This window comes from Sminthopsis crassicaudata, chromosome 2 (genome assembly GCF_048593235.1).
Source record: "Sminthopsis crassicaudata isolate SCR6 chromosome 2, ASM4859323v1, whole genome shotgun sequence".
NCBI lineage: Eukaryota > Metazoa > Chordata > Mammalia > Dasyuromorphia > Dasyuridae > Sminthopsis > Sminthopsis crassicaudata.
Genome location: NC_133618.1, coordinates 640896422 through 640923375, shown reverse-complemented (window position 1 = coordinate 640923375; position 26954 = coordinate 640896422). Strand labels below are relative to the sequence as shown.

The 26954-nt window shown below is 42.7% G+C and overlaps 1 protein-coding gene across 11 annotated transcripts in view; it reads right to left on the bottom strand.

Annotated features, from left to right (window-relative positions):
* Positions 1–2668: 2668 nt before the first annotated feature.
* The window catches only part of JMJD1C (jumonji domain containing 1C), a 175019-nt gene continuing 150733 nt past the window's right edge, over positions 2669–26954 (bottom strand). For all 11 annotated transcript variants that reach the window (XM_074296616.1, XM_074296619.1, XM_074296617.1 and 8 more), the window contains 15 exons: positions 21630–21844; positions 20560–20712; positions 18718–18807; positions 17583–17710; positions 17170–17383; positions 16523–16737; positions 15512–16096; positions 13906–14074; positions 13223–13316; positions 12506–12636; positions 11800–11922; positions 6762–6901; positions 5114–5290; positions 4045–4176; positions 2669–3908 (listed from right to left, as the gene is read on the bottom strand). In XM_074296616.1, coding sequence (XP_074152717.1) covers positions 3819–3908; positions 4045–4176; positions 5114–5290; positions 6762–6901; positions 11800–11922; positions 12506–12636; positions 13223–13316; positions 13906–14074; positions 15512–16096; positions 16523–16737; positions 17170–17383; positions 17583–17710; positions 18718–18807; positions 20560–20712; positions 21630–21844 — 2656 coding nt within the window. In that variant the 3' untranslated portion in view covers positions 2669–3818. The remainder of the gene's footprint in view (positions 3909–4044; positions 4177–5113; positions 5291–6761; positions 6902–11799; positions 11923–12505; positions 12637–13222; positions 13317–13905; positions 14075–15511; positions 16097–16522; positions 16738–17169; positions 17384–17582; positions 17711–18717; positions 18808–20559; positions 20713–21629; positions 21845–26954) is intronic.

Genomic DNA, 26954 nt, shown 5'->3' with positions numbered 1-26954 from the left:
AGTGGCCCAAGGCTGGCCTGGCTAACTTTCCTCTTTCTTGAGCAGGTGAGCACTGACTGCGCAGGCTCACTGCTTGCGGGTGTGGACAGGGGAACCCAGGGGCTATCAGTGAGAGCTGGCTCATTGCGCAGCGCTTCTGGGGAGCGGCAGGGCCGCGTCGGGAAGGGACGCGACCCCGCTTCGGTAGGGAGTGGGAAAAGCCCGTGGGGATTGCAGCCCCCCCCCCCCCCCCCCCCCCCCCCCCCCCCCCCCCCGTGGCCCTCTGACCCGACAGAATGGTCTGGAGTGGGAGGGAAGCGCCTGGGTCAGCCGCCACAGGGACTCTAAGGAGGGCGTGGCTCGAGTCTCTGGCAGATGGGGACTCTATTCCCCAGCAGAACCCACTGAGAAGGACGTCTAGTTTTGGGGGTTCCTGGTCAGGGAACCAAAATATGATGAGGTTCAGGTTTGGGGGTTCCTTTTTGTATGGAACCAAACGAGGTTTATATTTAGGGAGCCAAAATGTGATTAGGGTTTCTGGTGGTCAGGGAGTTAAATAAGGCCTAGTGGCAGGTTCGGGGTTCAGGGAACCAAAGGGAGAGGTTTGGCTCCCCTGCACACCTTGGGATTTGGGGCAAGGATAGGGAGTTTTGGGGACCCCCTTTCTGGTGACAAAGAGATTCTTTGTAAAAGAATTTACAGACCCCAAAACCCAGATTGATAAAAGGGTTTATTATGGGGATTGAAAGTAAGGTTGGAAATCCTGACAGAAAGGGCAGAAAGTGTGGTTAGGGAAATAGGTGATGGGTAAAGAGAGGATGGCACTGGAAAGAATATTCCAGTGGACAGAGGCCCTTGGCGTGCCAAGCATGGCATAGCAGGCATGTTTGGAACCTCTGCAAAGAGAGGGTTTTAGACAGGCTCTTTTATATTGAATGTCTTAGTGGGGGCTGGGACAGCTCAAGTTGGCTCCCAGCAGGGGGTTGCTCTGGATGGGGCTGCTCCAGCTTGATTTGAATTGAATGGAAGATCTACATTTTAGCTCAAGACTTAACCAGCCCCACCTGGGTAAACCACTTTATCTAGGATTTTAAATTTGGGGTCCCCTCTTCATTCAGGGATTTAAATGATAAGGCCTAGTGGCAGGTTCAGGGAATCAAATGGAGACATTTGGCTCCCTTGCACCCCTGGGGAGTCGACGCAAGGGTAGGGAGTTTTGGGGAACCCCCTTCTGGCAGTGCAGAAATTCTCTGTAAAGGAATTTACAGACCCAAAAACCTAGATTGATAAAAGAGGTTTAATTCTAGGGATTGGGAAGTAAGGTTAGAAATCCCAACAGACGATAAAGTCTTGTTAGGGAAATGGGTGAGGGTAAAGAGAGGGTGGCACTGGAAAAGAATATTATCCAGTGGGCAGAGGCTCCTTGGCATAGCTGGCACGTTTAGAACCTCTGCAAAGAGAGTTTAGACTGGCTCTTTTCTAATAGGAGCTTTGGCTCCAAGCTGAAGGGAGCTGGTGGGTGGAGTCCCAATTTGGCTCATCTACAAGCTGGGTTTCAGCTTGAGCTGAATTTGAGTGGAATTCAATGAGTTTCTTTAATTGCATAGGGTTGGAATTCTTTTGCTGTGGACTGAACCCCCCCCCCCAGATAGCAGAATGAAGCTGTTTGTCTTGTTCCCCTCGGGGGTCCCTCCCTGAGGCAGAGTGGAAGGAGATTTTCTCCTTCAAGGATTTTTAGTTTCAGGGTCCCTTCACCATCAGGACTAAATGCAGTCGGGGGCATAGGGGCTCACGGTCTAGGTTGGCACGGAATGGGCTCCCACTGGGGGGAGGTCTTGCACAGAGTTTGAGGGTCCCAATCCCACATAAACACTAAAGGTAATAAGGAGGATGGACAGAATAACCGTCATCCTTTAGTGACAATGGAGAGCAAAGGGCTTGTGTGATGGCTGAAGTATGGGGGTGCTGGGTGTCCCACTTGGGGCTCTAGGCCTCTAAGGCACTGGAAGAACTTTGCTTCTACCTGGGAGGTACGGGATGGATATGAGCAATCTCCATGTTAAGGGAAGTGTGGGTGTTTTAACTTTCACCTTAGAAACGCCCCTCCCATTTGTCTCCTTTGACCCAGGGGAATCTCCCGCCCTTCACTTTTGAAGCTCCCGCCAGGAAAGGCTGCCCTCCCTCTTAAGGCTGCCAGCTGAGCCCTTCTCCCAAGGAAAGTTGGCGCTGTGGGGGGTGTGGGCGTGTGCATTGGCTTTAAGAGGCTCTCTGTGCCCCCCGTGACTTCTCCAGGAAGAGGAGAGGGCTTGGCCATTAAAATCTTTCCGATCCAATCTCATCTTACAGATGAGAAGGCTCCACAGCCCAAATTAGGTGGTCCAAGCTACAAAGGTAGGAGAGAACTTGGATTGGGCTGGCTCTGCCCACTGTGCCAGGGCCTTAAGCTAGGAAGGATGAACAGAAGCCCGGAGGTGGCGGTGGAGCACAGGGGTTGGAGAGACGCTGGGGCCAGATGACAGAGGGGGAGCGGACTCCAGGACAGGAGAAAGGCGGAGGCAGGGGCCACACACCCTTGGGCCTAGGGGCACCTAGGGGGTGGGCAGGGGCAGGTCAGGAGGGCTCTGCCAGGGTGAGCTACATGTGAGGACTAGTGAGCGCTGGTGACGCAATAAAGTCACAGTACAAACTCTGGCTTTCAACTTCTATTTTATTGTTTCTCATACTTGTGATACTTTAGAAGTGAATCCCCAAGCCAATTTTAGTTTCCCCACACATTGAAAGAAAATACACACAACCCAAAAGACACCAAATGAACCATATATTCTTCATCACATAGTCCTATACAAACGGGCAATTAGTCTATTTTTCCAAGAAAACAACTAGAGAGAGAAGGGGAAAGGCATGAAAATGAAAACATCGCATAGCTTCAAGAAAACGCTTTCTACCAACACCATCCAGTGCACAAACTGGAGAAACAGAGAGCAAAGCAACATCAGATAAAGTCACTTTAATGGAAAATGTAAAACCCCTTTTAACGTCAATGTACAAAGCCATGTGTAACACTTGCACTTCAACAAATAAAGCAAGCCAATGTTTTAAAAAAATACATCATTGAATGTATATATATGTATATATTTACATAGCATATTTAAGTTTAATATTTAACTTTAAAAGTTCCACATAAACTTTACCAAAATGAGACACTTTTAAATAAATTACACCTTTGAAAATGTTTAATTGTACACTGAATAACTTCAATAAAGTATTGAAGGGTCTGTAACACATCTACGTTTATATATTTTTTACTTTACAAACTTTACACTTATTTGGCAGTAAAATTCAGATTATGAATTTGCTGTGCGAATCAGCAATTTCCCAAGTGCAGGCAATAGCTGGTGTTTGTGGACTAAAATAACTCTCACAGTTTAACTGTCTCAAAAAAAAAATGTAGTGAAAAATATCAGCTTAATTTTAGCAAACTGTACAAGGATCACATTTACATCGACAATATAGCATGAAATTTGGGTGGGGGGGGCGGGTTTTTTTTTGTCTTTTTTTCCCAAAAAAATAAATACATCATTTTCAATCTGACATTACATTTTCACAAACTCCATGTACACTATAATACAGACACAGCAGCAGAGCTGCACTCACGGTTACAATTAACATTAAAACACAACAACTGGGACACATGAACCTATAAATACGTTACTATGGTGCCAATAACAAGCAATACTCTTAATAGATTTCTTGGCACTGATGGTTTTGTGAAACTTAAATAAATGTGCACACTGATTTTCATATAGGAGCCCACAAGCCCCAATCCAATCGAAGAGCACTTAATTTTCCTCCAAGTCTTCCAGTTCCTCTTCATGTGTCTTCAAAGCTCTGACCACTTCTTTAACTGCATGGTATAAGATATTTTTGACCTGAAAGAAATGGGGAAATGCCAGTCACCCAATTGGAACATCACTAAATGAAAACGCCCCGTCCGCCCGTGCCCAGGGGTGAAGAGCACCCCTGGGACTTGGGCAATATGGCGATCCTCGGGTATCCAGCCCTTACCTGCAGTTTGTCATCATAGTTGATTTCTTCCTTTAGCAACCTTAGTTCCTGTGTTAAGTGAAATGATTGTACAAGATGCTCTGGAGACACAAAGTCTTCAGTCACCTGAATACAGCTGTGAAAATTCTGCACCTGTCCCCAAAAGAAAACATAAAATTGTGAAAACCCTGTGCTCTGGAACTCAGGGGGGCCGCAAGGTGCCAAAGACTCTTTTCCCAGAGCTTTAGGGTCCAGAGGCGTCGCAGCACTGTACTAGGTCGGTCCGGGGAAAGTCACCCAGGGATGTCTCAGCAGGGCAGGGCCCAGGCGGCTTGCACAAAGGAGAGAGGAAAAGACTAGGAAAATGACTTGTTCAAGGTCGATCAAAGGGCAGAGGGAGAGAGGGCCCGTGGCCTTCTGGCCTCAAGTCTGAGGAAAACTAAAGCATTGTATTAAATGGAGAATCCCAGGAGGTGCCCATGTCAGCTCTAAGTTTGCAGCTCTCGGAAAGCAAGGATATTTGCATGTGACCTTCAATGGGAGAAATCCTTTGGTTTGGTTCATCTCTTCTCCAGCAACGACTTGTGTTCCTCCCCCCACCCCCAGCTTTGGGACCATTTCACTGTTCATGGACATTACTACCAAAAGGCGGGAAGGGGACCTGCTTTTTGCTAGGCAGAAGAATAGCCCAAGCATAAGCAAGCACTTCGGATGACCCCAGGGACTTCAGCTGTCTCTGTCCTTCACTCTCCCAGAATCAGTGAGTCTGGGTTTGGCTTGATCTCTGGCTCCTCTGGTTTGCTTAGTGAATGGCAGAAGGTGGCACCCCATAGCCGAAGCTCCCCAGCTTCCCATCTGTTGGTACTTGATCCTGAAATGATTTTCCATTTGGAGTCAGGCCCACCTGGGCTCATGCCCCACCTGCTCTGAAACACTACTTTCGGCCCCTGTTCTGAAGGAGCTCTAATGGAGGATGACAACGTGCAAGCGATTCCCCTGGACCAGAATCAATCCCTCGTGCGGCCAAAGGTTGGTCTGGCCCACCCCCGCCCCTCTGTCGCAGGTACCATGAATGAGGTTTTGTCTTTACCTGGTGCAGTGCACCTGCTGGCAGAATAATTGCATCACCAAGAAACTGGACAAGCGTGTGAGTCTTCACTCCGTACTCCAGCAGCAGCCTCTGACGGAGTTTTTTGTTCACATACCAGCTCTGGTCACGGATAGGGTCATGTTCGGGTAGGGTTTCGAGGCCCTGTTCTTTTGCAATCTGGAAAGCAGAGTGACACACACATAGATCACACACCCACAGGGACCAGTCTGTCTTTAAAGCAACTCCACCGTTTTCAAGATTTTGAGTCAAACAGAAAAGAGATCCCAATCCGGGCTCAAAAAGAGTGACAGGAAGCTGACTGTGCGTGCTGAAGGTGACATGCTCCTTTGCTGCTGCTCTGTGTCCCCTTTGGATTCCTGTTGCCCAGGTCTCTAGCCAAAGCAACTCACTAAAAACAAGATCCCGTCAAAAAGCTGGAGACCCGAGGATAAATGTCTCCCTTAGGCTAGCAAACACTGGAGTGGAGAGGAGTAAATTGGTCATCATCTGGCTCATATCTTTTCCCAGCTTGAGCCTGATTTTAACACGACATAGGAAATTGCAACCTTTCACTTAAAATTGACATAAATGAGACCACCAAACGGTGCCCCGCTGCAGCAGGTGGCGTCACGGTAGCAGGCTGTGGGACAAACCTCTGAGCAGAGGCAGAGAGTCACGTTCTCCTGACTGATGAGAGAGAACGAGGCAGAGTATGGACTAATCCTTCCAGGAAATGAAAGGCCTGAAAGCAAACGGACACCATGGGGAGCCATTTTCTGTCTTCTTGGCAACTTTTTAAGGCATCATTCAATTCAGTGGCTTAAGTTCCCTGCAGCTGATGCCAAACTCAAAAACTTTTATAGCTTCGGATTCCTGGGGAAAGTGCACTGATTTATAAAACCACATTAACAATATCTACACTCAATTGTATTTTTATCTATTTTGTTAAATATCTTGACATGTTTATCCTAAAGCAACCAAGTGTAACGGCGCCTCTTAACATTTACTGAACACCTCCGAGGGGCACCGTGCCAGGCCCTGCCCTCAGAAGGGCTGAGGAAGGCTTCATGTAACAGGGAGAAACTGAGGAGGATCGGAAGGAAGCCAGAGAGGAAGGAGGAGGGAAGGCTCTGTGCCCTGGGGACGGCCAGAGAAAACGCACATCTGGTCAGAGAAAGTCCAGAGGAGGTGAGGGACCAACAGAGAAATCCACACATGACCTCAGTGGGGGAGACAAAGTAGGCAAGTGCCTTTTGTGGCTGGATAGAGAACCACAGGGGATTAGAGCCTTGAAGCGGGCAGCTGCAGTGTCTGCACCAGAGGACCAGAGGAGAGCCCTTGCAGAGGTGAAACTGCCTCATCAACAGCACAGACAGGGGTGGTTGTGGGGGAGGGGAGAACAGAATTAGGGCCAAGGATCATAGCCAGGAGCCAAGCCTGAGGGATCGGGAAGAAGGAAGGGCTAGGCATTTATGTGGTATCTATTCTATACCCAGCCCAGGGCTCAGCATTGTTTGCACAATCTGGGATGGCAGAACCAGCACTAACATAAAAAACTACCGTACAACACATGGCTCTCCAGACTGAGACCTGGGCCATCTCTGGCCTCTCGGCTCCCCCACACTCCCAGCCCCCAGAGCACACACACCTTCAGGAGAAACGCCCTTATCTTGTCGGTATCTTGGCCTGAGAAGACGTGCCACAGAGCACCGGGAGTTTCAGTGGAGTCTTTAAGTCTTCTCTTTAAAAGTTCATCCATGTCTTCCTCTTCAAATCTCTTCAGGATGCCTGCAATAGGGAAAGGGCTTTTCAAGCCTCCTGCCACTGCTGTGAGCCCTCAAGCACCACGGAGGAGCCTTCAGACCCAGCTGCCAGAGATCGGATCCTCCCGTCCTCACCCTCTGCCCTTCTCAATCACATGCCTTCATATACCCAAAGGGAACAGAAATACAATTGGGACCATTTCTGATCACAACAGAAAAGGAACCAGAAGCACCCTCATCAATCTCTGCACAAACATATCTCTGGAAAAGGAGGAGGAGAGAAGAGTGCGTCTTTAGAGGGCCGAGGCAACGCCACAGCAGGCAGAGACATGTCCGGTCAGCTGAGCCGCTGCTATGGATCAGAGGCAAGTCTGGAAGTCCTGGGACTTCCCAGCCGGGCTCACTTTCTCTCCCTTACAGCACGGTCTCAGAGATCACACATCTGGAGCTAAGCGAGTATTCCAACATAGGGTCTAAGAGCCTTTACTTTATAGGTGATAAAAAGGAGGCCCAGGGAAGTGAAATAAATAACTTTCCACAGGGCTTTTCCTGTTTGGCCCCACCTCGCTTGGCTGCCAGTGCCTCCTTATGCCCATCAAATGGCTAAGATGACAGAAAGGGAAAGTGATAAATAAATGTTGGAAGGGATACAGGAAAACTTAGACACCAAATGCACTGTTGGTGGAGTTGTGAACTGACCCAAATGTTCTGAGAGCCATTTGTAACAGTGCCCAAAGGCTATCAAACTGTTCCATACCTTCTGACCCAGAAAATAAGTCCGTACCTCAGAGACATTACCAAAAAAATTCCCCTCCCAAGCTAAAAAGTCCCTAATCTTTCATCCAATTAGAAGTCACACTCTTTTAATGCTGTCCTGTTTCCTTTTGCTTAAGTGGCCTTGCTCGTTTGGTGGCTTTTAACACTCAGAAGTCGGCCTCACGCTGCCTCTGGGGCCTGGGCCTGGTTTGTTCAGGTATTCCTTAATAAAGCCCTAGGTTTGGGAGGGATTCTTATTTTCTCGAGTGCGGCTCCAGGGAGATACAAGGTCTCTTCATTACATGAGAGACTCCGGCACCAGTGAGTGGGGCAGCCCTAGCCCTGCGGGGGGGGGGGGGGGGGGGGGGGGAGAAGAGGAGCTGGCCTCTGGAACAGAATGGCTCTCTCATCTTCTGTAAAACTGGCTTTTCCATGGTACAAGGAAAGGCCGTCAGCAAAGAAGAGTATACACTGCCACCCCACTCCAAGAGCCCCAGCTCTAGCAGAGGAGAGCCCAGATAAGCCAGCCCCTAGGAACAGAGCCAACCAAGGAGGCGCCAGCCATTGGCAGCCAGAGGGACCCCCACAGCTCTATCAGGATCGTAGTCATGCCGAGAGACTGGACCCTCTCTTCCCAGCACATCCTCATTCTCCAATTTGACTCTCACAATAATCTTGTAAAACAGGTTGGGCTGGTTTAAAGAAGAGCTTTCCAAAGCAGATCTCAAGGGATAATTTATCACCCAAAGCCAAAAGTGTAGGAAACACATGCTTCTAACAAATGAAAACCAAATGCAAACCAGCTGAGGAAAGGGCCACATTCACTGACAGTGATGGTGAGCGTGGCCAGGTCTCTTACTTCATATGGCAGGGAGGGCATCTTGGAAGGCCACGCAGAGAGCCGAGTTGGGGCCTTGGTTAATGCATCTAAATGTAAAATGTGGAAGCTCAAACTTACAGAATGTCAGTGACTTCTCTCTGCTTCATTATGTTCACTGCGTGATAAGCTGATTTCCCTCAAAAAAGTCTCGACACTTTGAACACTGAGATAATGTAGTAATAGGCAGCAATTGCCGTCAGCATCTATGACTAGTTTTGTAAGATTTGTAAAGCCCTTAAAGCATCTCATTTGATCCTCACAACCCTGCAAGGCGGGTGTTGTTTACTATTCTCTTGTATTAGACAGATGGGGCACCAGAGGCAGACAGGTTAAGTGACTGATGCAGTCACACGACTAGTGTCCAAGGGCAGATCTGAAACTGGGTCTTCCAGCCCAGAATCACTTGTTTGACATTTTCAACATTAAATGTCTTTAATATTTTTATCTTTATTAAAAAAAAGGTGAAATAATCTCTCTGTGATAAATTATCTTGGAAAGAATATACACTGGAACAACTGAAAAAAAGCCTAAATGAAGGTTGCAAGAGCAGCGACTGTCCTTTTTGTGCGCTCTGGAATAAGTAAAGTCACTGCTCTTCTCTGAATGTGATTAAATGAATAAAATAAAATGCACAGGATTACACAGGAAACCAATGACAATGAGATAGTCACCTCCGTGTATGTGTGTGAGCAGAATCATACGCCTGTGCATATGCATAAAAAAAGTCCACAAACCCTAGATTAGGAATTCTTGGAAATAAAGAGTGAGGGGGAGAGGGAGAGGCTGGCAGGCAGGCAGACAGACTGACAGAAGCCGAATCAATAAATGGAAACATCTTTAAAGTGCACATACTGAGCATATGTTGGTGAGCCATTTCCCCCTTGGGAACTTAGCCTAACTGGCTAAGAGTGCAATAAATGACGGTCTACAAAGATAAAGGGAACAACGCCATGCCATAAGACAAAAAGATGGATGGTTTCAGAGACACCTGAGAAAGCTTGTATGAACGGATGCAGAGTGAAGTAAGTCGAACCAAGAGAACAATGCATATAATGACAAAAACAAACAACTTCAAAAGACTTAAAAGAGTTTTGATCAATACAATGTTCCATTCACAATTCCAGAGGCTTGAAGATATAAGAAGCTACCTATAACAAGCTACCCAACTCTGCCCAAGGGATCCCGGACTCAAGACATGTTTCTGGACACAATCAAGGTGTAAGTTTGCTTGACTACCCATACTTGTTAAAAGGTTTGGTTGTTTTTTTAAATCTTGGTATGTGTGGGAGGTTAAAAAAAGAAAATGGTTGTTAATTGAAAAAAATTACATTAACAAAGTGCATAGAAAAGAACGGAAATTAAGGTCAGAAGGAAGCTCAATCAGAACAGCTTTGAAAGTAATGGGAGAATTCTTTTTGTATCAAAATATTCCTCTGTGTTATTTGGTGGATGTTTCTGAAAATTAACTAAATCAGTAAAAGGCCCCCAAATTAATATCTGACTCACAATACACGTGAAAAAGAACTGCAGATGATAGTTTATTTAAACTAGCAAAAACCCTGTAAATGAAACAGAAGGAAAGACCTTATAATTGTCTAAATAAACAAACCCAGTCCTGCAAATGAAATAAAGATCTGCTTCTTACTCCTACAAAATTAATTTTTGTTACTCTTTGGGAACCTACATATTTCAACAGAGGAAAAGAATAAGAACTCACCTGCTGTGGATAACATATATTTTGTTTTTCTCTGAGTAAGATACAGTTAATAGACTAGTCTTATGAAAATACACTGAAACAAGGGTTTGAATTTGAAAGTGTGTAAAGAAATCTCTGGTTTATCAAAGAATACATACTCAGTAATAGTTGCAGACTCCTACTAGTCATGTGAAATGGAGTTTGTTACTGTAACTGTTATAAAGAGAGAAATCTTGCTTAGTGGCTGAAAGAATGAATGGGAACATTGCCATTGATACTGTATATTTTGAGAAACTTTATGTTAGAAACAAACTTACTCATCACATGAAGATGAACATTTTGTGATAAATATAGGTGTAGGGATTTTAATCACTTTGTTATTTTTACCAAATGATTAATGTTTTTGTTATTTAAAAAAAAAATTCTAAATACGAGACAAGAACATCCCAAACACCCCCAGAGATTCTCTTTTCTTTACTAAGCTCCAATAATGAGATGGCTCAAAGTTTTACCTCCCCCATATGTTCTATTTACTTATCTTCCATTTGCTCCCCCACCTCTTCTCAATACCACTGCGCCTCTTTAACTATATCCTCCCTCCCTCTTCCAGAATATCTCTGGCAACTCAGCGGCCAGTCATGCATGCATGTCTGCTAGGTAGTGCAGTGGATAGAGAACTAGCCCTGAACTCAGGGGGACCCGAGTCAAATCTGGTCTCAGAAATTCTGGCTCTGTGATCCTGGGCAAGTCACTTAACCCCAATTACCTCAGGAAAAAAAAAAGTGCCAACATGCACAGACGTCACAACAAACCCCACTATTCTCCCACAATTTCTCAACCTGAATCCTTCCTCTCTTTTTTAGCCAAAAGTTTAGAAAAAGCTGCCCTATGCTTGTCTCCACACGTCTTCCTGTTACTTATTTCCCAAAAACTTCTGCTATCTAGATTCTAACTTCATTATCCAACAGGAACTGTGCTTTTCAAAGTTATCAATGATCTCTGAACTGACAGTCTTTTCTCCCTGGCTCATTATATCCTGTGACTGTACCACAAGGCCCTGTCTCTCCACTCTCTTGGTGCCTCCATAACTCTATGGGTTTCATTATTCTAATAACTCATTTAATAACATAGCCAGTCCCAGTCTCCCTCATGAGCTCTGGTCCCACAGCATCAATTTGCCTAAGACTGATTTCAAATTCAACTTTTCCAAAAGAGAAATCATTAACCTTTCTTCCTCAAGCCTCTCCTCTTCTGAATTTTCCCTTTCTCCTCTTAAGTTGTTCAGATCTACAAGACTGCTGTTATCCCAACCTTCTTAATTCACTCATCTCACAAATCCATTCAGTTGCCAAATGTTGTTGCTTTTTCCTGCGCTGCATTTCTCACCCCATGTCAGCATATTGCAGAGGAAAAATTCCTACTAACCACCTTCTAATGTTAGTATCAGGACTAAATGAGATCAAAGTATTTTCAACACATGTTAAAGCCCTGAAGACATCAGGCATTATTAACAATAAGTAATTATGTGGATGGTTATTCAATAATTAGCCAGAAAAACCTCAAGTTGAATTTTCAAGGAAGGTCTCCGCACCTGCTTTTGAGATCACTCCATTTCCTTTGGCTACACCAACATAAACCAGAATGTTGACAACATCAGAAACTTCGACATGAAGATTTGTTGTTCCAACGTCATGATCTCTAATAGCAGCCACACCTGTGTTTAAAATAATATTTGAATTGTCCTGAATATTTATTTAATTTTTATACCTCTTGTTATATAATCCTCCCAATTCAAATTCACAGTGACTAAATTATTTCTGCATTGGGTCTAATTAGTTCAACTTAAAGAATATGCCATAAAACAAAAGGTCAAATTCACAAAGTATGTGAACATTTGAAAAGGGGTTTTTAAAAATTATTTTTAATTATTATTTTACAATTCGTACAATGGGCTTTTCTTTCCTTTTATTTGGTCATACTACATTATTTGTAGCAGTAAAGTAATTTCTCCTAATAGGTTATAAAAGTAACAAATTCCTAAGCATGGAGAAAGCTCACAAGGCAAGTGCTTCTTTTCAAACTTTGATACTGAGCTAATGATGAATACCACAAAAAAGGAGGGCAGGGGAGGGAGAGAGAGAAAGAGGGTAATACTAGGAGAAGTTCTGAAAGGCCGTAAGAGACACAAAATCATTTTTAATGCCCTATCATTAAATGGAAATCACCAGAGCATTCAGCCATGTGTCTGTGCAAAAAGTTCCATGGTTTTTTTTTCCCCAGCAATGAGGAGTACTTACCATATGCACTACACAGCCTGGGTCCTAGGTCTGGACGAACAAAAAATCCTGGCAAATGGGAGGCCAAATTGAATCTTCCTTCAGGATTACAATATTCTGGTAACGGCAGGTTTTTAAACAGATCATCATACCTGCAATGTTATAATATTTGAAATTTGGTTGGGAAGTTAAAATTTTCAAAGTACTTTCAATCTTATATCTCATCCAACTTCCACAATAAGCCCCAGGAGCCAAGAAGGCAGGAAATCTCTGTAACATCAGGCAGTAGTCAAAGTTTTCCCTTGACTCTGACCGGGTATGAGGACAATAATATGAGTGATAAATTCCAGAGGGAGCAGGAAAAGGAATCAGAGACAACTTTCCTGGATGATCTCTTACCCAGAATCAGACCAACTAGATTCTTAAACAGGCCCCACTCACGCCACCCGCTCCCCTCATCATAGTCTCAGAAAAGCACAATAAGGCAGCAGAACAAACAAAAGCACAAGGCTTGCTCCCTTGGGGGCTTCCAGGAGCAGGAATTCCATTAAGTCTTCTTCTAAACCTAAACCCCAAACCCAAAGATCCCCTTTGTTTGAGTGGAGGCTAAGGTGGCTGAGCCTTTTCCTTATAGGAGCTGCCTTTTTCCTTAATGCCTGAGTGGCAGAGATTTATCCTACACCTGGGAGTCAATCCCCTGTGGTACCACTAATAAACAAGCTTTATCTGCCATAATACCTTGCCGGCATCATCATAGCTTTGAAATCTTCTCCTGAAGGGCAGTCTTTCAGTTTTAAAACAGCTATTTCTCCATTTTTCATTTTTTGACGTTCTGTAAATACAGTGATCATCAAAAAGAAAATGAATTGCCTTATTCTTTTTAAACAATGTAGAGGAAGGAAGAAAAGAGAGATCATTCCAAAGTTTTATTCTGATTACTACATGTTAAAAAATTCACAATTGCTTAACTGTCAGGATGCCTGTTTCTTTGTGAGGCTAAAACATAAGAAATGATTCCCTGATTCTTATTCTTATGATTCCATAATTCCATAAAATTCTCCTTGGGAGGATTTCTTTAAACCTTTTATTTATTTTAAACAATTATACTACATGTTTGTAGAGTGACTTTTTTACTTTCCAAAATATTTTGCTTTTATTACTTCATCAGACGGAAGAAATGCTTTTAGTATCACCCCCAAATGAATCTGGGACAGAATACTTAAAAGAATTCTTTCACAGATGACATAACTAAAGATGTATTTATGATTAGAACTCAAACCTCCCCAGCCCTCATTTTATAGACAACACTGTTTCAATCTGTATATTGTCAAAATTTAATTGCCTTCTAGAAATATCACTAATTAGCAAACTTTCACTTCTGAAGCTATATTCAACAACAAAATAACAGAGAAATCACATACTTGAAATGTCTTCAAAACCATCCCAGAATTCTTTAACGTTGGCATTTGAAATAATGCTGTCTTTGCAGTTCAGGAGATCGGCCTGTTGGTTTCCAAAAGCAAGACTAATCGACTCTGCTTTCCATAAGCCCATGTTCATTTTCTTGTGCAGACCAGAAACCATTACAGGCTTTTTAACCAAAAAAAAAAAAAAAAAAAAAAAAAAGGGGGAGGGGGGGGAGACACACAAGATGTTATGAGAGGGAAGCAAGAGAAGCAAGTAGTTGTTGGTGGTATCTTCTTGCCCCAAATCTAGCTTTTCCCCATGTGAAATCAGCCAAAATCCTCATCTCCACATCTTCCTCCTTCTCAAGAAGACTATGAAAAGGAGGGAGAGAACACTCACACAAAGACAAAACATCCTAGTTTTTAAGTTAAGGAAATAAATCTACTTGATTTGCTAAATGTATCTGAATCTGGTAACTGAACAGGTAATGCATCTATAGAGTACTGGGCTTGGAACCGCAAAGACTCATCTTCAAGAGCTCCAATTTGGCTCTGGATGCTCTGTAGTTATGTGACTGGGCAAACACTTACCTGTTTGCCTCAGTTCCTCATTTATAAAAATGACATGAAGAAGGTAATAAACTCCTCCTGTGCTTTTGCCAAGAAAAACCCAGGGTCACAGAGAGTTGGATTTGACTGAACAGTAGCATTAAATAGTTTGGTTATATGTGGCAGTAGTCAAACCTACACAAAGGTGGATAGTGCTTGGAAAGGGAGGCTAGAAATCTTCAGAATAAAAAGTTTAGGCCATGTTCTAGAGATAATGAACTGAGTCACAATAAGTTTCTGACCAGGGGGAGGGGAAAAGTCAAAGCTGCATTTAAAGTAAAAGGCTAAAGTGGCTGGGCAGAAAATGGATTGGAGGGGGACAAACACCTGAGATGTGGAACTGGATCATAAGAAAACATCTGGATCAGGTAAACTCCCAAGACTGGCTATAATCTTAACATGAACTTAGTCTACCTCCACCTCAAAAAACTTATCTGAAACTTCTTAATAAATTACTAAAAAGAAAAAAAAAAAAGGGAAGATTCCATTCTTCCTTCCAAATCCATCATCTAATGGCAAATTATACAACAGAGAAATCTCTCATTCGAGGTTTTTACATATATATTTGAAGGATAAATATAATCAAGCACCTATATGCTTAATCCAACTGAATGTTAATTTTCAAACAACAATAACTAACTTTGGACCACTTTTGTCAATAAGAACATGGCAAAGGTGGAGGGTACTGAGCAGAAGCAGAACCCTTGTCCTTTGATTTCAGATTCACCTTTCTTTTTATTCTATCATGTTACCTCAAATGCTAGAACCACACAAATCTATTTGCTGACTGGACAAAAAGAACAAATGAATGTTCTGACCTTAATTCATATAAATCTGGTCAGAGATAACTAACCAGAAAGCATAAATGTTTTGATACTTTTCTTTGAGTGTTCTCATTGATAGAGATCAATGAATCTGAACCCACTGGGCAAGACTAACACCCGAACACATACCAAGCTATATTCACAAAGCAGCTTTTTGGGGAAGTATTTGCTTTGCTAAAACCACTTACCTGGGCTAGTTTCCAGAACTGTTTGAAAAGTTTCCAATTCTCAAAATTCTGGTGATCTTGGAGCCACAAGACTTCTCTATCACTTATCCACGAATGTGGCACATCCCCAGTTATATCATCCTCATCATCTTCTAGGATAATTGTTTTGTTGTCATCATTATCCTCTTCCTCTCCTCCTTCTGCTTCTTGTATTACTTCCACCTTTTCACTTTCTTCAACTACTTCTACTTCAGGTTCTTTTGTTTCTTCAGTTGCTCCTCTTGCTTCTGCTTCTTGGGTTGCTTCTGCTGCTTCTGAGGCTTTTGCTTCTTTTTCTGCTTCTGCTTTTTCTACTTCTACTTTTCCTGCTTCTCCTGTTTCTTCTGCTTTTCCTGCTGCTTCTGCTTTTGCTTCTCCTTCTCCTGTTTCTCCTGCTGTTTCTGCTGCTTCTGTTTCTCCTGTTACTTCCGCTTCTCTTGGTCCTTCTGTTTCTTCTTCTTTTCCTTCTTCTGTCTTCGAGGCCTTATTTGGGGGGATCTTATTTTCTACAACTGAAGCAATGATGTCATCGAGAATGTTTGGCACAGTCCTTCCACTTTTGGCGCTCTTTTGATTTAAAAAGGAAAAAAAAAAAGCACAACTTGTACATCAAAGCACTTTCTTTAAAATGTTCCATCTTGAGAGAAAAATATTTTAAAATATATCTAAAACAATTAATAATCACTATCAATTAGGTAATTAAAAGCTGTACCATTACTCTGCATCCTTTTTTTGGGCACATAATTAAAAAGGAACTTTTCACACTAATTCATTAATTGGAAGATTCTACAAAATGCAGTTTCAAAGTTTCTTAAGTTAAAACAAATTAGAATGTACAATACAACAAAGGAATGATGTTTAAAAGTTTGGTAATTTAGTTTCATGATTATTTATGGAAATACTGTGAGAAAAACCCTTTACTGACAAAAATACCCAGAATAATTCAATTTCTAAGGCCCTGAACAATACCAACTCACGTGGCAACAAACTCACCGGGGCGGCTGTGGAATACACGGGAGCGAAGGCAATGCCTGCATCTGTGGAGCCAAGGCGTAGCTTGCCTGCGGTTGTGGTCAGCAAGTCCCGTAAGGTGGATCCTTGTTCGTTATTCTGGGACACAGCAAGGGAGCTAGTGCCGTCGGGAGAATCAGAGTTATCTTGATCTCGTTCTTCATTCACAGGTTTTCCGAGGGGACATTCTTTGTTTTCTGAAACAAAACATCTTGTAAGCTTTTTCATGTGACTACAACACTGTGTTTAAGTGCCACTAACATTAGCAGCCCTCACTTTCTCGATGGGGATTAGCATGCTATTAGCTCTAGGATTTTTATTTACTGGAAAACAAACAGTCTGAACACAGACAGACTTTCCTCAACAAGTCAAACATTCATGTGAATCTGTACCTGTGACAAATGAAGGCCACTACAGCTAAGTGGGGTGGGGGTTATGGATGCAATCCACTGGTGGCCCTTCTAGCACACTCAAATACAGATGCCACCAGAGGAAGACATCTATAGCATAAGGAAGTAGGAAATACACTGAAATTCAAAAATATGTTAATAAAAGACATGCAGATTACTTTAGAATGTGAAATGCCCAGCCCTACTCCCCCCCTCTCCCAATATCCCCAAGGTCATTACCTTCCTTTTCTTCTCTGGCTTTCTGTTCAGCAAGATCAGCTAACCAATGAAGTGGGGACTGGGACTCGGGAGGAGTTAACTTGCTGTCGGTGCTTACATCACTCTCAGGGCTAGTATTTCCAGTAGCCACAGACTTTTGAGGGGAAGCCAGCTGCTGAGCCTCAGGTGGGCACAGAGAAATTTTGTTACTGTGAGTAAGAACATTCTGCAGAACCTGGAGGGAAGAATTATGAATTGTAAAAATAATTCATCTCCAATTCTCCAAAGAAATTCAACATTAATGGTTATATTTTCTTATGTAATAATTTATGCAACACAAACCAACAAAACATTGTCATGTATATGGGTTTGAAAGTTATGAAAGCTGACTCATCTGAAAAATGAATTTTAAAAATTAAAGACTTCTGACTCACCTGAGACACCCCATTCACCACAGGAAGTCTCCCAACTTGTAAAGTCTGTTTGTTTGTACAATGGCAAAGAGATGGAATAGCAAATTTTTCTCTAAGATGGTGCATCATATCTAGAAGATCTGTTAAAACTTTAAAATAAAGCAGTAAGAAAAGAATTATTACCAATTCTTAAGACTATAAGGACTACTCTAACAACTACTCTTTCTATTTAGATCTGGGCCCCCATCTCTTTGCATTAGGTCTTTCCTGTTGTGCAATGGGAGGGGGGACATCCCAAGACTGCATAGAGTACAAGCTATAAAATAGCTTTAAAAGTCACAGTTTCTCCCAGTTCAATCATCTCCTATCTGACACTTCCCAAAGTGGTTCTTCCTTCGTCCTTGTTACAATCCTTCAACCCTGAACACCACGTTTAGAACTTGGGTGGTGACTTTGATGCCTTCCCCCTTTTATTCCCACCACTGTGACCTCCAGAGCATCCTGATGGTCTTCACTGTTTTGCTTTTCTCCCTCCAACCTGGCTTTGATACCCCTTTGCAGACGTATTTTCCTTTTTCACCAAGATCTGACATCACCTCTTCTTGTTTCCCCTAAGTTTTGACTTAGGGGAATTCCCTGGCAGTCTTATCTCCTACCACACTGCCCAACATGGCCTCTCTGCTCCAGGTAAAGTGGATTTCTTAACACCTTGACACTTTTTTCCTGGCCTACCTCTTGCCGAGGCCTGGCCCTAGGCATTTCTTAGGATTTCTTAAACCTCAGGTCCAGTTTCTCAGCTCAGATTCAGATCAAGGAATGAGTGGCTGGGGCTGTGGATCTAAGGAAGCTGTGATGCTTCTGTTGGAAATGACCACCCAACTTCTTTGAACTTCACTAAAACCTTTAGTTTCCATCTTCCTTAGGCACAGAGGTGTCATGATGACCTAAATCCAACTCTCATCTTGCTGACAGAATTTAACTGTCTCTTATCTAAACTTGGGTCTTTTCCCTGCTCTTTTGCAAATACTAGGAAGTTAATAAACATTCACTACATTAAACTCTCCATTCTATTCAGCCACAAAATAGAATTCTGGGCAATTAACATATATCTGTAAGAGCAGATTCTAGTTCTAACCAGTTGAGGTTTATTTCTTACCAGAGCCTGGGATGATCTGAGTTGGCATCAAGTGTTTGTGATCATGAGGCTGTCCCTTGACACATTTCATCCAAGCATATAGCTCTTTATCTAGAAAACAACACAATTTCTACTTTTATTTTCAAACATGGTTTGATAATTACACTGTTTATCTTGGAGTGCACAAAAAAAGGATCAAAGCTGGCTTCCTAAAGGTTTTCGATGCATTTCTCGCATTTCTATGAGTTCCCCAAAACAGTGAAAATAAAAGATGAATGAAGTAAATGGCATGCCTCAATGGCAATGCTTATCGGACATATGAACCTTCCGCTTCCTTTGTGATAACAGCTTCTTCCCCTTGATCTTCCCCATTTAGTTTGGGGTTCAAATACACTATCAAATACTACAGACTTTAGAGTTGAAATGATATCTGTCCAATTTAACACTTTATTTTGCAGATGAGGAAACTGAGGCCTAGGGAGATAAGAAGGAAAAATCCAGGATCCAATTCTAATATCCGCTCACATCAGATCCACAGCTTTTCCACTTGATCTCCAATTAATCCTCCCCCCGCTTCTTCAGCTGAGTGGAGGCCACCAAAGTGGCTATGGGGGTTGCCAAAGCTAAATGTGATTTCAAATGAGCAGCGACACCGACATGGAAACAGCCACAGAAATGGCTGTCACCTATCTATCCAGGCTGCTGCCAACCATTTCACCAAACCAGGTAAAATGGTCCAGGAGTTAAGAGTTGGGCTGAGGCAAAGCACGGGCCCAATGTTGTGCCATCTATGGTACAGATATTCTGCTGACAGAATTCAATAAAAATTTCTTACAAAGTCAAATTATTTCCCAAAGCTTTGGGTTAGTATGATATTAATCAGCCTCACTTACTGAGAAGATTTAAAGAAAATGACTCATTGCTGTCATATAATTATTTTCCTAACAATCAAATCCACGTGGACAGTGTAGAATGTGGCAATTTTTGTAAAGGCATATGGTAATTTCAAATTCTTATGACCATAATTCTTAGGGGCTCCCTAGCCAAAATTTTGACAGCCTGACCCTAAATATGGGAGTTTCATGACACTGACAAATTTATAAAATATTAGTCATTACATAACTGTAAACTGCCAATATGATCAACTGAGAAAAATATATATTCATAATCTAAGGCAAGCCACTTTCTGTCAAGATTACTTCCCTTCCCCACAATGATTTTGAATCCCCAAATTCTCCTTTTCCTTCTCCTGAAAAGGTTAACAATGACATTAGCAAAAAAAGAGTTCCGAATAAAGAACTGGACACTTTTATCCCCTGCTTAGCAGCCCACTCTCCCCTCAGACCCCACTTGGGTCCACCTGCTTGCTGTCTTTGGGAGCCACCACTTTGGTCTGAATCTTTCCAAAGCTTGGGATCACTTGGAGCAGCAACTGATTCAGAGAGGCAGCTATGCCATGTTAATTAAAGTTACCAAAACACATTAGTTTTAAGTCCTTCTTTATAGGTGTAAAACTATGTGGATTCATGATAAATAAAACATGCCTGACTTTTGTCAGAAATTCTAAAATGTATTAGAATACAATTATGAACATTTCTCTAGGTTCAAGGGTTTTTGAAACTGGTGGGGTCCATGGAGAGATTTCAGGGACTTGGCAAACTTGGACTGAAAAAAAAAATTTTACATCTTTATCTGAATGTAACTGGTTTCCTTTGTAATGCTATGTTGTTTTACTTTACTCATTTAAAAAATATGAAACTGAAGATCATCAATCTCCCTAAACTGCCCAAGGGAAGGGGGGGGGGTCCTATGCTACAGAAAAAGTTAATAATCCATATGCCAACTCATGGTATATAAACTGACCTCTTGTACTCTTCCTCTCCTTTGCTTTATAACAATCCAAGCAGACCACAAATCCACATTTTTGGCAGACCCAATGAATATTAAACAACGTTGCTTCACATGCATCACACATCTCACGGACGCCTCTCACTGCTCTTTTCCAGGCAATTTTAGCTGAAATGCAGAATAAACAGAATGAAAAGTGCAGAAATTGAAAGGCAAACATCTGTGTGATATAATACAGAACTGATGGATAAAGCTAATGAAGACCTGTCACAAATTTCTACAAGTTGTCAATTCTTTTAGAGAAGTATTCATAATCACATTTGAGTAAAATGTCTCAAATCTAGACGTTAAATGGAACAGACTCAAAACTCACCTATCTAATGATTTTGAACAATGAATGATTTCTCTGTCGGACAGATGCGTGCACAGTGAAGTTAGTACTGAGCCCTCTAGTCCATCAATAAACATTTACTAAATATCTATTAAATGCCAGGCACCATGCTCAGTGCTGGGCACACAACCAGAGGCAAAGACAGAGCCTGCCCTTGAGGAGCTTATAACCTAATAAAGAGAACCAAATAATATGAGGGCTTAATGAACAATTGACCCACTACACTCTTTAAATGCATGAGTAATAGAGAGAGCAGGTGGCTGGTCAGTGGTTTCCAGGTCAATCTGATCCTTTGTGACCCCATGTGGGGTTTTCTTGGGAGATCCTGGAGGAGTCGGCCATTTCCTTCTCCAGCTCATTTTACAGATGAGGAAACCCAGGCAAACAGGGGGAAGTGACTTTCCCAGGTCCATGCCACTAGCGAGCCTCTGGGGCTGGTTTTGAACTCAGGAAGATGAGTCAGTTGCATTGACTCCAGGCCCAGCACTATTTCCACCGTGCCACCTCACTGCTCACAGAGCAAATTAGGACCCTATAAATGTTAAGCCTATGAGGAAACGAATGGCAATGCCCCAAGCTAAAAAGCTTGGCGGGACAAAATTTACAGGCACATCCATATAAAGAACGGGCAGCAAATGAGAACGAGTCAAATCCTGGAAACTAACACACAATTGAGAATATGAAATATCCTTACCATCTTTTTTCACCCAGGACAAAGCTGTTTTTTCTGATGTCACTAATTGACAAAACTTATCACCAATAATAGTCAAGATATATTTGGAAGTATCAAAGTCTAGTTCGTCATCTTCATAATTTTCATGTGTCCATAAACTCAGAGCTTCATCATCATATTGGTCAGGAGATGAGAAGCCATCGATTCTGACGACTCCATTTTTACTGAATGACAATCTAAAACAAACCGTAACAAAACAAATTGTGAGTATAAGGAAATATAAATCTATTTTAAAATTTTTATTTAATGTAAAAGGGAAACAGAAGGAAAGAATTAATTTGGTTTATCTTTCATAGAAGTAAAAAAGTGGGGAGAAAACATGATGTAATGAGTATCTTCAATTTACATCAATCTAGTGCTATAAAATCATTCAATTTGCAAGTTGGAAGGGACCACAAATGGGATCTGTATTATCAGGACAAAAGATAAATGCCACTGATTTTAGATTATTACAAGAAATGATTTTTCCCCCCACAAGGCACAATCCAAATTGCCCTTCTGTCCTAAAGACAGAATGACAACTATGCTGGCTTCACAGCTTAAAAAAAGCCAACTGTTAGTGAAATGCAGTTTGGTGCAAGATTTTTCATTTGTGAAGTAATTCAGGAATTCCAGAGCTGAACCTGACTGGAGAATATAACAAACAGAAGAACCAACAATTCAAAATGAGATCAAGTGGAGAAGGAAAGAGCACCAAACCACAGCCACAGGAAGTTTCAGAAAAGTCTTCCGCTTGGTAATGGCCCCCAGGGTGAACCTTTTGTGGCACCTGAGAAAGGTCTGACCACAAGTGGAGGGGGGCAGTCTGGGCAAAGGCCCCCAAAAGGGAGGTAGAATGCCAAGCATTGAGGACAAAGAGGTCAACTGAGTCATCAGCTATTAAGAATGCACGATGGAGTGTAATGGCAAGTGAGTCTAGAAAAGGAGCCTGAAGACAGATTGCAGTGGATTTAAATGTCAAAGACATTTCATCCCAGAAGTGACAGGAAGCTACCAGAGTTCGCTTGGGGGAATGCCATCATTAGACCTGTGCTTTAGGAATATCACGTTGACAAAGGACAGACTGGAAGAAGGCAAGTCCGGGGAAGAGATGGCAAGATCATGGGTGGTATCCACGTAAACGAGAAGACCAATGTGGCTGATGTTATGGAAGTAAAACTGACAAGTCATTGGCAAGTGACTGGATCCTGGGAGAAGGGGAGGAAGATGAACAGAGGAGTATCCAGGCTGTCTTTGAAGTTGGAAACTAGAGCAGCTGAAAGGATGGCGGTGCCTTCAAGAAGAATGAGATGGGCGAGGGACAGAGCTGGTGGCACAAACGAAGTCCTGCTGCAGACAGGTCACATCTGAGAGGTCCAAGGGACATCCAGGCAATGCTAAACAATGTAGTTGGCGGTATGTGATTGCAGTGCAGGAGACTGGGGTTGGACAGGTAGATCTGGGAGCTATCTGCTTAGGGATGACTGAACTCAAGGGAGTTGAGAATGTTACAAACATGCAGTTGGGTCAGAAACAGAATCTTGAAGGGCATTCACAGTTTATGAGCAGGACATGGAAGATGATTCAGCAAAAAAGACCGAGGAAGGGACTGTCTCAAGCAAACCACAGCGGCTTGCTGTTGCCTCTAGGACAAGATATAGATTGCTGTGTCTGAAGCAGAACATTCAGAGACAACATTGTCCTGCAGGCTGCCAGAAGTAAAAATATACAGGATGTGGGAGAAAGTCGTAGGATAAGATTTGGAACTGAAAGGAGACTTTCAGTCTAATGAGCTAAAAGAAAATCAGTGTTTTGCCTGGTGTCCCCAAGAGTATCTGGTGGTAGGACTGGAACCCAGGCATTCCTCACATCAAGTCCAGCACTCTGCTTATGCTGATGTGGTCAGGAAAAATGAAGCCTGAGAAAAGGCCATCTGATTGGACAAGTAAGATGACTCGTCCTTTTGAAGGGAGCAAGATGAGCAGAGTGACAGAATCGGAAGATGGGTAAGGAAGTGGACAGGAGGCCTGGAGGAAAGAGAGGAAAGGTAGATGGGTTGGTGGGTAACAAGGAAAGTGGGAGGACCTAAGAAGAGGATGAATGAATGAAACTGGGGATGATGGCTGAGGGAACAATTCCAGGAGGAGACGGGCACTGGTGGCGCAGAGGGCCCAATTGGCACAATTTTTTGTTGAGAATGCCATGGAAAAGTCTTGTATTTCTATTCAGAGGGGATACAGGATGAGAGTTGAGAAGATAAAGAGTAAAGCTTGAATAGCTTGAGGGGGAGGGGAAGGAGTTGAAAAGAAAATCAGGCAGAGATTTTTGTTTTTGTGAAGAGCCCAGGTTCATTTGTGATTAGATCATGAGATCTATAATGGAGGCAGCAATTGAGTAACATCCGTTTACATTTAGTAGTCCAGGGCAAAACATGAGGAGAGACAGAACAAAGATGCAAAGGCTTGAAGGGGGGAAGGCAGTTTATAGTGGAAATTACATTAATTAAAGGGAGGAAAGTGAGGATGATGAAGGAGGAGAACAAGAAGGTCACAGTGAAGATACAAAGTATAGAAGGACAGAAGCAGAGGGACAGAAAGATAGTTGAGATTAGAGAGAATTTCCTAGTAGTGCAGCATGGAGGTTAAACAATCGCAGTTGACGGCAAAACCCAAAGTATCTCTTTTCCTGATTGCAATTGGCAGGCTGGGTGTCTGGGGGGACATCCACATGGATGATTATGTCCCAAAGTAAAAGGGACAGTGATTGGGGAATCGAGAAATCAATTAACAAGTACTTTTAAAATCTCTTAAGGGCTTAAAAAGACAAGGTAGTTTGTGAAGCAGCGTGGGCTCCTGAGGAGCTGACAGTCCATTCAAAGAGTCAGGTGCTGAATTCTTTAAGAAAGAGGTAACAGGAGACTGCAATAAGGATGTGGACAAAGACGAAGGGAACAGATATTGATGAGGGGCCACTCACTGTGCTGAGTGCTTTAGAGAAATCCACAACAGCCTTGTGAGATATTGAGGAAAAGAGGCCCCCAGAGGCGGTGAGATGTCTTAAACTAGGGCGCTCTGGATGGCCAAGGTGACCCTCCAAGAAGGAGGGCTGCCGAGCGCTACTGACAGAGGACAGACACGGAATAAGGAGGGACTATTATACCAACTTGTTCTTTTGGCTCAGTCTGCTGGGCAGGCAAAAGAGAAGCCCCGAGTTCTGGACAGGGTGGAATATCTTCTTAGTAAAGCCAGGCAAGATGGAAGGAGCGCCAAAGAGAACCTTCCAAAATGAAGGAAGGGAAGTTTGTTAACAACAGAACAGATCATTCATTCTAGACGCGATGGAAGGGAGAGCCAGAGTGGGCTAGGAAGCAAATAGGGGTAGCAGGGCTGAGGGAGACAGAAACGAGGGGAGTCTGAGGCTACAAGGGCTGGCGCCTCTGCTGCTGCTGGCCATTCTGAGTCACAGGGGTCAGAAAGAGCCACCTGGGGTGCAAGGGGCACCTTCTGATAGGGGTAATCTATCTCCTTTGATTGCATTACATGTAAAACCTTCATCTAGATTAAAATAGGTGTCATTATATACAATTCTACTACACAAGGATAAGTGTAAGCATTAAACCTGAATGACCCTTCCATTATATCCTATTACTTTCTGAAATCTAGGCTGTTCTGGCCATTTGCTCAGTCACTGTTCTTTGTTTCGGAGGACCAAAATAACATCACTGTGTTAAGAGTCAAGGCAGTGTGTCTGACTGTGGCCAATCAGAACAGCACGAGTCCAGAACACTCTACCATAGGACGGATACAAAGAGTCCCTAGGAACATCTGGGGAGGCTTCTCTAATTTTGCACACCTTGCATTTCTTTTGGGCTAATTCAGTACTGCTTGGCTCCTTGAGCACGGCCCCTTCTCTGAGGAGGACACGCCATGCAGGGTAGTTCTGTGCCAGTGTCTCTCATGTCACACATTCAATTCTAAAATTGTTAAAAGAGACCCTGGGAGCATCCTTATATCGCTTTTTCTGACCACCTGGTGAGCGCTTGCCCTGTGTGACTTCTCCATGAAATAATCTTTTTGGCAAGCGTACATTTGGCATTTGAACAATGTGGCCAGTCCAACAGAGTTGGAATGCTTGGCAGCTTAGTTTGAGAAAGGACCTCAGTGTTTGGTAACTTATCCTGCCAGGTGACCTTATCAACGTGGACATCCCTGGGAAGTATACTGCCAAGGTAGGAGAACTTATCCACAGCATTCAGAACTTCACTATTTACTGCCACTGATGGTTCTGAGCATTTAGGGTTACCTCTCTATCCGACTGGCTTGTACCTGTGATGGCTGTAATGTTTTTCCCTTGCCAAACCACGACTGGCTATCTTTTAACAATGCTGAACAGTGGCTTTGCCCTTTCTCACTCTGGTCCTTTACTTCCCTGGCATATTTTACATATTTTACCACTGTTTCCAACTGTAAGATGAACTTCACCTTCAGGGTGAGAAACAGGAGGTCTTGCTCTAGGGTATAGACAATGAAATGCCACTTCCTATTTTTCTTCAGCTTTCATTCTCACCACTTTCTCTTTTCTCATGACCAACCACTTTAGCTCGCTCTTCATCTTTTCCACTCCCATTAACTCGCCTTCTTCTCTTCTGGATTCCCCTTAACCCTTCCCTCTACATTGCCTTGAGCTTTATTTTTGTTCCGTAGACAGTGGGGAGAATTTTCATCGATACAGTTCCTTCTCTTAAGCATCCATTCTGGTACATTCACTTGAGCCAAATATTCTCCCCCACACCATTCTAAATAGTCAAGCTTGGCTAAAATAATCAGATTAGTTTTCTCTTTACCTCTTTGGAAAAACCATTAAGTTAGAGCTCATTAATGACTGAATATTGTTTTTAATAAAAATTTCCTTTTAGAATTTTGCTTTTTGAACCAAAGAATGTACAATTTCAAGGTACATCTCAGGATACCAATGTGTAGTAGCATATTTAAAAAAAGAAAATAAGAGAATTTATTGGAATGCACTTTCAATATTAGTTGACCTGCTCAGGTTTATAAGTACGACATGATGTTGTAGCTTACATCCAAATTAAAATTCATCATGACTTCTACCACAAAGCATCAAAAATTATTTTAAATTACTTAACAACTACCAGAAAGCCATTCTCCCATACGTGAAAGGATAATAGCATTTTCAAAAGCTACTGCTGAGAAAAGCATCTATCTCCTGTACTATGTGTTCAGTTCAGTATTGTATATTCCTTGTTTGCCTCTGAAATATGATCCCAGTTTGCTGTGCTCTGTCATG